Source organism: Benincasa hispida, chromosome 11 (genome assembly GCF_027475165.1).
Source record: "Benincasa hispida cultivar pf3 chromosome 11, pf3_genome.v1.1, whole genome shotgun sequence".
NCBI classification, from domain to species: Eukaryota; Viridiplantae; Streptophyta; class Magnoliopsida; order Cucurbitales; family Cucurbitaceae; genus Benincasa; species Benincasa hispida.
Genome location: NC_143488.1, coordinates 14,581,873 through 14,593,803, shown reverse-complemented (window position 1 = coordinate 14,593,803; position 11,931 = coordinate 14,581,873). Strand labels below are relative to the sequence as shown.

The 11,931-nt window shown below is 33.9% G+C and overlaps 1 protein-coding gene across 1 annotated transcript; it reads right to left on the bottom strand.

The window, feature by feature from the left end:
* On the bottom strand, nt 1–10,022 carry LOC120089808 (DEK domain-containing chromatin associated protein). Its single transcript, XM_039047210.2, has 12 exons — nt 9,826–10,022; nt 6,802–7,695; nt 6,689–6,722; nt 6,182–6,261; nt 5,909–5,968; nt 5,622–5,732; nt 4,321–4,401; nt 4,125–4,208; nt 2,224–2,674; nt 1,906–2,018; nt 1,247–1,277; nt 1–450 (listed from the first exon to the last, which is right to left on the bottom strand). Exons 2-12 carry the CDS (start codon nt 7,630–7,632, stop codon nt 260–262), a joined length of 2,067 nt encoding a protein of 688 aa, XP_038903138.2. The 5' UTR covers nt 7,633–7,695; nt 9,826–10,022; the 3' UTR covers nt 1–259.
* Nucleotides 10,023–11,931: the final 1,909 nt, after the last annotated feature.

The window sequence follows — 11,931 nt, the reverse complement described above, 5'->3', positions numbered from 1 at the left end:
TTCCTTAATGGTCAGTATTATATATATTCATGGAATTATTATTCCCAACAGATTTTATATGTCAGTATAAAAAGAAGCTGCAATATTTGCAACACCTATAAGTAACAACTACCCTTGTTTTTCTAATAAAAACACTAACCTTTCATTAGTAGTAAAAACATGATGATACCAACAAATAAATTACATCCACCACCTTTACAACAGACTGATTTTGAGGGCTTTCATATATGTTAGACAAATCCCAGGGCCAACTCTTCACTCAAGTTTCCACCTTTTGACCTCCTCCTCCTGCTGCCTGTTTACCATCCTTCTCGGCATCACCTTCGCCTTCGCCTCTACCTTCACCGCCATCTTCCTCTTCTGCTTCGTCTGCTAGTTTCGTGAGCTCCTCTTGGATCATAAGTTTTATCGACGACTTTTGTGTCGTGAGATCCATCTTGAATTGCCGAGCTGAGAAACCACAAGCAGATCAGAGGCTACCATTTTATACAACATGATTGGAAATTTCAACAAAAAAGCACAAACACTTTAGTTTGGCTAGCTGTCCATGTCCAACGTGTTGAACACTTAATCATTCCGATACTTGTTGGACACGTATTGAACATTTGTTATGTTAGTACAACAGATGTGTTAGACATACATAGAACATTTAATAGGTAGACTAAAAAGACACATGACAACAATAATAACTTTTGAGTGTGAAATACAAGCAGCTAAGTTTTTTAAGCATATATGCATCAAATCCATTTACTTTGAATTTTCTTTTGGTATAAAAATTATGTATATTTTTTAAAATGTATATTTCAATAAGCCTTGCCACATGTCATCGTGTCCATGTCGTATTTGTATCCCGTATCTGTATATATGCTTCTTAGGTTTTCAAGATCCTACAAATGAATATTTTACTAAAAAAGCTACTCTCTATTTGAATACTTAGAAAAGAAACTCTAAATTTAAAAGTAATCCATCCAAACACGTGATTGGTGTTTTGTTTTCTTTCAGAAATATGTGCAAGTTTAAAATGACTAATCACAAAAGAAAATCTAAAACGAACTTCAAAACCAAAAAAATTTATTGATTCAAGATTCTCTATAGAAAGTATAATAATTTTTACTATTTATTGGTAGATATCTTAATTGGTGGTGAAAAAACTAATCAATCAGAACTTCTCCTGAGGATGAAATGCAGCACTTGTAAATTGTAAACTCCACAAACCACAAAAAATGCACATAGGTAAGAAACGTACCAAGCTGCTTCAGAATGTCAGTGAAGGTGGCCTGCACGAGACAAATATAAACTGAGTTATTTGGCAATTCCAAAAGGTGAATGACATTTGCCATCCAAAGCAAGCATGAAATGTAATATTCTTCGACAGAGAGTTTCAGAAACTAAGGTTACGCTGCTCGCCATTTCAAAAGCCAACATATAGCACCTATTTTGTTATTCAATCCTCAACTCATTTTCCTGTCTTTCTCCAAACTCTTGGCCATTCGTCCTTCAAACCTACTAACAATGTCTAGAACCACAACTATTTGCTTTATCAACCACCTTTTGTCAGCATCATTAGGCTTTTGGATGCTTCTATTGCATAATACTAAATACAAACCAGTGAATATACATGTACTCTACTACAGCTGTTAAAAGTCATTATACGTTGCATTAACAGAAGAAAGAATCTAATAGCTCAGATATGCATGAGTTTAATCCCAAACGTCCACGAAGTGGAGATCAAGTGACCGTTAATGCTTGTAAACATATGTACTGCAGTACTATAACCAACGTCCAACAGAAGCGAATGAATGAAATCCAACAGCCAGAAAATCATGCAGAGTTACAACTAAATATCAAGTATTGAATGAGCTTGCCAACTAAACTTAGTGATCAGTACGAATACATGACACTTACCGTAGTAAAGTCAACAACTTTAAGAATTTCACATATTGCTTCCCTGAGCTCATCGTCACTTGGCCTTGTTTTCTCCTCCTTGGTCTTCTCCTTCCCTTTTACAATTTTCTTCCCTAAAACATAGAACAATGGTATAAGTAATGCAGTGTAGATCGCAGTTGCCATAATCTCTTAGGGTCCCGAATAGATTAATGTAATACCATAATTTTGGAGTTCAGAAGAATAATAATGAAACGCATCAATTTCTTTTATTTGTATATCCAAGGCAAAAAAAGAATGGGACAGAATAAAAAGAACAGAAAAAATCATGACAGATACCAGGCTTCTCCTTGGCAGCAGATTTTGGTGGAGTCAAGGCCTTGCTCTCTTTCTCGCTATTCTTCTTCCTAGAGAATACCTTTGGACTAGCATCACTGCCATCAACCTTAGCACGACTTGCTGATGACTTCTTTGTTGTAGATTTTGCTGAATCAGATTTATTGGAACCTGTAACTTTCTTGCTTCTTGCTTTTCCTACAGATCCCCTCTTTTTTGATGAACTTTTTGAACTTGCTCTGGGTCTTTCTTCCTCAGATTCATCAGTTGGGTCATTGATATCTTCACTTTCTGGCTGCTCGGACAGTTCATCATCAGATTTTTCTGTGGTTCCATTCTCGTTCTCCTTGTCATTTTCTTCTTCTGCTTCCTTCTCTTCTTCTGACTCGTCATCTTCATCACTTAAATTTTTTGTCATCTCAGACCTTGCACTCTTCCCCCTTTTTCTACGACTCTAGAGTCAACCCAGAAATAAAATAAAGTAGTTAAGCTATCACACTTCATCATAAAAGATTATACTTCTAGATGAACTATCAAAAACTAAAGATTTTGAGTTGTAATTAGTAAAGTGAGGTCTCGGGAGGCCTCTTGTATTTATATAAACTAAATAAGAAAATACAGCCACTCCAAATACTACGTGAGGAGGCCAAGTATTCCCCATCTTTCCTCAGAGTTAGAGGTACTCTATTTACCAAGGGACCCCTTGTATGCCCAACCAAAAAGACATCTATTTGGTTAAGAAACAATAACAACCTAACGGACACTATTGTCTTTGCTAATACAAAACGAGACCCACATTCGCGCACACAACACATTTTACCTCACTCCCATACAACTAACTCTACACAATCCACTTGGCCGACATTCGTCTAGCATATGTAAAGTGCACTGGAGGTTAGGGTCTAGGGATCCTTATCATAAAGACTTAAAAAAGGATAGACAAGGAAACAGAGAATCGAGGAAGTAATATTTCGAGAGGCAGGGTTAAGGAAATGCTATTGGCCCATAGTAGCTAACAAACTCTCGCTCCTCCTGAAGGTCCATGGTAACAAACTACAGGAGAAAAACCCTTATTCACAAAGCCTGCTGCTTCAAATTAAAATTTTATACTATAATTAGAGTCTATTTTCAATAGTCTACGGTTTTAAATTTGTGATTGTATGTGCTATTTGAAAGTTGTTTTTACAAACTAAATCAATGAAAGCATTGTTGGGTTAGCTGAAGCCTAAAAGTTGTTTCAATTTCTATAAATAAAACACTACTATAGAACTTGCAATAAATGATAATTAAAACAGTACTATATCAATTTCAATCCCCTTTCTAGTTATTTAAAATTTTAACCAAACACTACTAATATTTAAAAATACATTTGTCTTCCATCAGCACCTTAAAAGACATGTCAAACACGCCTAATTTAATTATTTTCTCTGAACCCTGAAGACAAAGGTGTGTCACTGGCAAGAAGTGACTCGATTCAAAGGCTTCTCAATGAATCTTATCGTTTGCTTCTTTCCAAATGAAAGAAAATGAGGTAAACAATACTGTAAGCTTGAACACATCCTGCATTTCCTTATACAGAATTTGATGAAGCCAACAATTTTCCTAAATATTCAAATGCAAGGACAAGAACCAAAACAAATAAATTTCTTTTAAGGAAAAGAGAACAAGAACAAGAAAAGATCCTTTCATGAAGCCAACATAACTCAGCAAGACATCAGAAGAACAAAAGGCACCATCAATTATACTTGAGCTTGATATATCTATCTTCTACTGAATATAAAAGGCATAACAGGTAAGTGTAAAAACAAAAACTAGCTCCAGAAATGGATGTTGCACAAGCGATTGGATATAAACAAGGCCAAGGTAATTCATCAATTACAATCTCAGAGAGATAAGAATGCCACCTTTGCTGAATTTCTTGAACTACTGTCTCCAGGAGTTGATATTCCTCCTTTTACTGCCCGTTTACGCTTTTTACCCTTGCTCAACTGTAATTAACCACAAGAAAAATTAAGAAACTAGATCCAGACTTGAGTTAATATAAAGGAAACATTCAATTAGGAAGATTAAGTTCTTTTGCAATCAGGAGGGGGGAAAGACCTTTTCTTTTTCTGCAAGGAGAACAGTAGTTGTAGCGTGAGGAGCTATTAAAAATTCTATGAGCTTGCCAATAATATCTTCCTGAAAGAAGTTTAAAAAATTAACATCAAACTCATGCAATGGAAAAAATATATGTTACTTGAAAAAGAAAACAAAACCTTTGAGTTTCAATGTTAAAAATCTCCCCAACATTTCATTCTCCTCCAAATACCATTTATAAGAATAATGCCAACACAATCTTTCCATCTAGCAATGACACAAGAAATTGTTTAATTTATTCTAAAGTCTATTCATTAGTCTACAGTTTTAAGTTAGTGAATTTATGTGCTATTTGAAAGTTGTTTTTACAAAGTAAATCAATGAAAGCATTGTTGGGTTAGCTGAAGCCTAAAAGTTGTTTCAATTTCTTTTTCTTCAATTTATTTTCATGGATGGCCCCATGTTTAAAACAACATTGTTCTTATTATTTGTTAGATGATATGACATTAAATTTGCCTTCATCCATAAACTTAAGCTTTTAGATCAATCAACGATTTAAGATGGTATCAGAGCAGGTGGTTGAGGGCTTGAGTTCAAACCAAATAAATTATAGATGTGAATAGTTTTTTATATAAGAGAACAACCCCTAACTATACCCCAATTAAACCCTAAAAAATAAATAAATAAAAATTCATTTCACGATGATAAGACCTAACAGATTTAGTACAAAAGAAACCTAAGGATAATCAGAAAAGCCCTTGATGCCCAAGTATAACATGTGAATAGTTGAACAATGAACTTAGCATTTAGAACTCACCCAACACAGATCCTAAGACCCCCCAACAAAATAAAAAAGAAAAATAACTGTGAATGTCATCTTAAACTACTGAATGACCCCATAAACATTACATTAAATATCACGGTTGGTGGATGTCAAACTTTGAACCGTAAACTAAACTAATCCCACTAAATCACTTTTTCTAAAAAATTCTGTTACAGCGTGAGTCCTATGGTGGGTGGGGGGGTGGGGGGATCATAGAATACTCGATAAACTACCAAAGGCTAGTTATGGAACGAAAGTTCAGTACATGAACAATAGGTGATGATTGCATATGATATTGGCAAACAGTGATTCCAATTTGAAATAAGTCCTCATTATTAGGATACAAATTTTAGAAAATTCTTATGTCTGGATATTACAATTTCAGAACGTAATAGATCTGAACTTTTCATACTCAATACTCATTATCTATGAACTTTGTACAGTTTTCCAAATGCAGACCAAGGAGTCCAAGTACAGCAACAAAGATTATTGAACATACCTTCCTTGTGGTGGCCTTCACAACAGGAATATCTAGCACATCACACAATTCCAATAATTTCTCTTTATTACACTTGTCAAATTTTTCTTTGACTTTATTCTTTTGTTTTTCCTGCAAAGAAAACGGAATTTGTATGACAACAAAAGCCTTGAGAAATCTTATTTTATGAAAACAAAACCCTGGGAAACTGAAACGTCTGCTGAAGATATGTAATTCTGGTAATTACTAATTACTGATGGCTCCTAGTTACAAACATTTCGTACTGATAGAACATACAATATTTTTACCTCATCTCCATGCCACACAAAACCTGAAAACCTTGATATGTTGCTCTTAATCTGAAATGCCTGGAGGAAAGGGAGAAAAAGAAGGAAAGCAATAGACCTTAGATGCAAATACTCCATAACTACATTACTATGAAGTTGTAAGCCAAAACATCGGCAACACCAAACAGTACCGCTCGTTAGCACTTAATAGCATGCATGTGTACCTTCAGGATTCAGGAATCACTCACCATGGAACTAGATGATTAACACATAAGAAAACCACTTATAAGTTACCTTTCCTCTCCTTCCAAATAAAATTGTATGAAGCAGCCTGAAGATGTCATCAGTCTTCTTCCTTGATAATTTGAATGCCACTAAAACAAAAAAGGCTTCTTTTTCAGAGTTCATTTAACACATATATATTATTCATTACTCATCATATCAATAAATAAGTAGTATACGCAGGAAGCAAAACAAATAATGACTTGAAACAGAACAAATTTAAACTGCCTCATTACATCAGTTGTTTTTTCAGAAAACAAACCACGGCATGGAAAAAAAATTGTGCTCATACTTTTAGATAAGGTAATTTTTCTCTTTAGGCTCAGGAAAAGGAAAGAATAATGAATCTATTAAAGACAGTGACTTAACAATTTATACTTCAAAGAAATCTGAGCAACAAATAAAGACAACGTAGAACCACAGTACTCAATAGACCATCATAAACATGTTGGAGAAATTATATAACGCAAAATGGGATTCACAACAACAAAGTGGAAGATGGTTCTGAATTGCGCATACCATTGGGTATATCTTTAAGTGGAGTACCACGGCCCTGCAGTTTCCAACAAAAAGAAATAGAATCAATTTCCTAGAAAGAATACTAAACAGTCTAGAAAAGAAAAATACAATACCTTTTCAATGTGGAATTCCTTCACAGCATATCTTTCTATAGATGCCACCAACCTTTCAACTGATTTGCGCTCACGTACAGGGCGATCAATAATGGGAGTCCTTATCTCTGCCTCCTCCTTTTCATCCACTTTGTTGTTTCCTTTTGATTTAACCGCACCCTTTCTCTTTCTTCCTTTCTTTGTTTTCTCTTCGTTGGGATCTTTATCCTTCAATTCCTTGTCATCCTCTTCCATATGGCTGTCAACCTTCTCTACCTCATCTTTGGCATCCTCAGTTTCACCTTTAGTTTCAATTTCTTCATCTTTGGCATCCTTGATTTGTCCATCTTTGGCATTCTCATTCTCTTCATCTTTGAGATCCATATTGCCTTCGTCTTTGATATCCACATTTTCTTCATCATTCTTATCATTTGGATTCACATCTTCCTCCATTGCCTGAATTTTAGCTTCCTCCTTTTCATTCTTCACGTTTTCTTCATTGATTCCCTCATCTTCCTTGATCTCAGGTTCTTCTTCCATTTTCGTGACCTCTGCCTCGACATCAGCACCCTGCTCAATTGCTGGTTCCTTCACTCCATTTTCCTCCCCCTTAGCCACAGCCTTGTTGGTTTTTTCCAGTTCACTGGTCCCATTTGTCACAGCCTCAATGGTATTTGTCATTTTATCATCTTCAGTGGTTCCATTTTCCACGGTCTCGACAGTATTTTTCATTTTATCTTCTTTATTGTTTCCATTTTCCACAGTCTCAACTGTGTTTAATTTTAAATCTTCTCCTTTGGCTTCATTTTTTGTATTCTCAATGGTAATTTTTGTTGTATCTTCTACACCCATGATCAATTTATCTCAAATTTAAATCTACAGAAAGCCACAATCTTTTCACTTGCACATCTTCACCTACTCACATGAATAAACGACAAAAAATAGAGAAATATATAACCATTCAATATGAATGTTAAATATGAAAAAACTAATATCATGAAGAAGAAAATGTACCATGAAAAGTGAAACTAAAATACAAATCCAGTTTATGGGAACTAATGCTATTACTCTAAGGTTGCACAGCACTTTATAACAATACTCTAACCAGAAGAACAAAAGAGCAGGTAAGTTATAATTTGGAGTACCAATTGATTCAGTACTAGATCGGTAGTTTTGTTTGTAGGGCTAGACTACCTACTTCAAAAGAAAGTGTCTTAAATGATTATGCTTCTGGAAGAGAATATCACAATTTTTAAGGTACTTAATGCATCGATCTAAACACACTGATCAGCAAATGAACATTTTTTGTTGGGAATACTGGAGGATCAGAGGAAGATAAGTTATAAAGTACAAAGATTTTAAACCATGAAAATAATTTTAAAAAAATCAAATTTTGTGTGGAATGAGATAGGTTCGTTCAGCACTCATCTTTTGCCACATTGATGAATTTGGTTTTATTTAACACTCTCTGTTGGTGTAAACATTTCCAGCCTTTTAAAGATCATAGTCCTTCTTTAATTTACAATTGGAGATCCTTTTTGTAATCAACCATTGGTGGTTATTTCATTCAACAGTGAAATTCTTTGTTTCTTCCTAGGGAAAAGAAAAGGCTAGAACTTTTTGTTCAAGTGTGAACTGTAAATAAAAATAGAATAAGCATTTTACTGTGATGATCCTATTATAAATGAGAACTTCATAAGGATAGACAGAACAATATATTTCATTTTTAATTGAATTCAATCAAACTATTTTGGGAAAAAAAATGGTTAAAGTGCCAATTTGATCTCTACTTTTTTTAAAAGGTTCAATGCTTTTAGGTTTCTTCTTCTTCCTTCATCTTTTTTTTTTTGGATGAAATGCTCCAAGGTTTCAATTTGACCATTATAATTTAACCAAATCTTATAAATCATCGGTATCATTTCAAGTTGTTATCATAATGGGAATATGGCACATTCTCTATCTGCTATTTATATCACAATGAGCCAACGGTGGGTTTATATATGGGGATAAAATATGGTTTAAGGATGACTTAAAAGGTGTAGCTAAAGAATAAAAGAGTTTGTTTGGTATCTTATCTGGATTCAATTTTGTGTTTTTAGATTCATTTGAATTCAATGAATTTATATCTAGAAGGTTTATTTATGACAAACAATATAGTGATTGTATTTGTATTCTGTGGCTTGAAACGTGAAAATTTTGAAAATAGAAATCACATATTTTCAATATTTTCAGATTCTAAATCTCCTTTCAAGGATATATTAAATAACAGTAAAAATATAAACTACAATACTGTTTTCCATTAAATCTCTTGTTTTCAAATTACTATCTTGGGATCACCACGAACTACACCCACCCACTAAGCTTTGACAAGACACTATTGGTAATTTAACCTAAATAAATTTGTGAATGAATACGAGATCTGGATCCATTTTCATTTCCGTACAATTTTAACTACAGCATAACAAATAATTCACTTAAAATCTGAACATAAGAACTAAAGAAATCACTTCAAATGACCAAATCTATTAGCATTTGAAATTCATCAGAAATGCACAGAAAATTAAGAAAAGACAGTAATACAAACTCGAACCAATAAAAAGACAATAGCACACAGTTGTTACAAAAAATAACATCATAATTGGCAATAGCATCACTACTTAAAATCCTCAATTCAACTAAAAAATTTCAACAGTGGGAGTAAATAAGATGCTGACATTCATTCCACAAAAGAAACTCTCCATTTGGATAAAAATAAAACAAAATCAACACAAAGAATTCAGTCACAATTTCACTATAGATTAGTAGGAGAACAGGCACTCGCGCACAGAGAGCTGAAAGCCACAAACAAAAAACAGCTTCGCGATAACACAAAACACACACACACTTAAATCACTCAAAATCCAAAAAGAAAATACAAAATCAGCACAGGAACATCTGAAACCCTAATCCTACACATCCAGAACATTCCACAGCAAAATTGTGAAGTTTCAAGCAATATTAAAGCCCTAAAAGAGAAGAAGACAAGCGTAAGAAGCTGAAACTCACTGAATTTCAAAGCTTCTCTAATGGATTCAAGCATCGAACAGAAGAAAGTCGTCGGAGTTCTACTGTCTTACTGTCGCTCTCTCAGCTCCGTAGACAATTTTTTTGTTTTTTCGGCTTCGTTTCGTATTTGTTTTTTTTTTTTTTTTTGGGTAATAAAATAAACTAAGTCTCCTTCTCTGATAATTTATACTTCGGACCTCAACTCCGGAATTTAGAAGCAGTTTAATGCCACGTTGGAGACTCTGTCAGCTGACGTGTAAGCAATTTTTTTTTTGTGAGAAAGAGGAAATGGACGGATGGGATGGAATTTAAATGGCATCTGGATATTGGACGGTTTAGATCTGAAATTCGTTTGTTCTTCGAGGATCGCAGGACCCACACAACATTGGCCATTTTTGTATGAAATTTGGACGATGAAGGCTTGTATTTATGACGTGGCAGAAAGCTAACCGTTGAAACCGTTTGATGCTCTTTTTCGTTTTGTATAGTTACATTACAATTTTCCTTTTCTTTCTTTTTTTTTTTTTTTTTGTGAGCTACACATACAAATAGAGCATTTTTGTAACTGTAATTTCAATGTTGCACCATCTAGTCCTCCAATCACATAAAAAAAGTGAATTAAAATATATTAAAAAATTAATTTGTCACGTGACAAATTGTTATTAGACCACTAAAATTTTAGATGCATCTAAATATTTTTCTTTCAAATATCTATATTTAGAAATTTTTCAACTAGATTTAAAATTACACACAAGCCCCTCCAATTGTTTTGTAATTAGAGGATGATGAAAAACCCAATATTAGTTTACATTTTGCGTCTTCAAAATCAGTGCATTTTTATTATAGCTATTAGATTTGTATGTATTTTTATTTTGTTATATCTTTTTGTTGTAACTGATACCTTAATTATCTCCTTCAAATATCTATATCGATTCTCTTACTTATATATAAATAAGCATCTTAATTTATCATCTGTAATACAAAGCAATAGATTTCTTTTAGTTTGAATATTCTCTTGGTCTTTTGTTTTTCCTTTCCCTATCTTTAATGGTGTCATCCTCATCTCCCTTAAACCCCTTAGCTGCTATCTCTGATAGAACCGAAAATTTGATATCTTCCTCTACTTAATTCGAGATTGTTAAGCTACTTAATATGTTTAAATCAATTATTTTTTATGACTCAAGTGTATAAGCAGGATGAATGAAGCGTTCGGGACAAAAAGGCATTATAAGATGGCCAAGATAGGAGCCAAATTGAACAATTGAAGAAAGAAGGCCAATAATTGAGATTTTCTGCCTAGTCAGAGAGCCGCAATGCTATAAGATAGTAGCTACCCATTCCGCGAAGAACAAAGCAGCATTGTGATGCTATATGTAGCATTGCAACACTACGACCCGAAGCGGACGATCGAAGAACAGAGCAACATTCTGACGCTACATGTAGCTTTGCAATGCTACAACTTAGAGCAGTGCGTGGAAGCATGATAGCGTCGCAATGTTGTCCCTAGCTGCGACAGATTCTATAAATAACTCATCAGTCTGAATCTAGGTTACACACAATCAAATACTCGATTGTCACTCTGTTTCTACTCGGTTTTCTGCCTCTATTTTGACCAGAACTCTAAATCTTCTTCCCCTTTTTGCATTGTATTGAATTAGAAGATGATTTGTGGCTACATGGTAAGAACTTAGCTTGGGTTTTGTAGTTTATTTCTATTCTAATTCGTTCTTGAGACTATGTTATGTAATTTTGTGAGACTTGTCTGAATTTTATGAGAATTTATCTTGAGTTTATTATTCAATTGTCTTGTATAGGATAATCTGATTAGCTATGCATGTATAATTGATTGCTTTGATTGGCCCTAATTTGTAATCGTTAGGTAGTCATCACCTAGGTACAAGAGTTAAGTAAGTTTGTGAAATTAAATTGAGATTCCAATTAATAAGCATTACTTTCTAACTTTAGATAATTCTCACTCAAATAATTGGTTAGATGATGGAAATCAATTGTTTGGCTTAGCTTTGCCTTAGATCTTAATGTATGTTGATTGATTGATTAGTTGAGGATTCTTGCTTTTCCTTTAATTAACTTGATTTTATGGACTAC

What these genes read in the sequence shown, in the direction of transcription:
- LOC120089808 (XM_039047210.2), bottom strand. Translation starts at nt 7,632, where the DNA reads ATGGGTGTAGAAGATACAACAAAAATTACCATTGAGAATACAAAAAAT. An exon ending in TCCTTGCAGAAAAAGAAAAG is followed by an intron (nt 4,209 to 4,320) that starts GTCTTTCCCCCC and finishes GGTTAATTACAG; the next exon opens with TTGAGCAAGGGTAAAAAGCG. An exon ending in AAGTTGTTGACTTTACTACG is followed by an intron (nt 1,278 to 1,905) that starts GTAAGTGTCATG and finishes TGTCTCGTGCAG; the next exon opens with GCCACCTTCACTGACATTCT.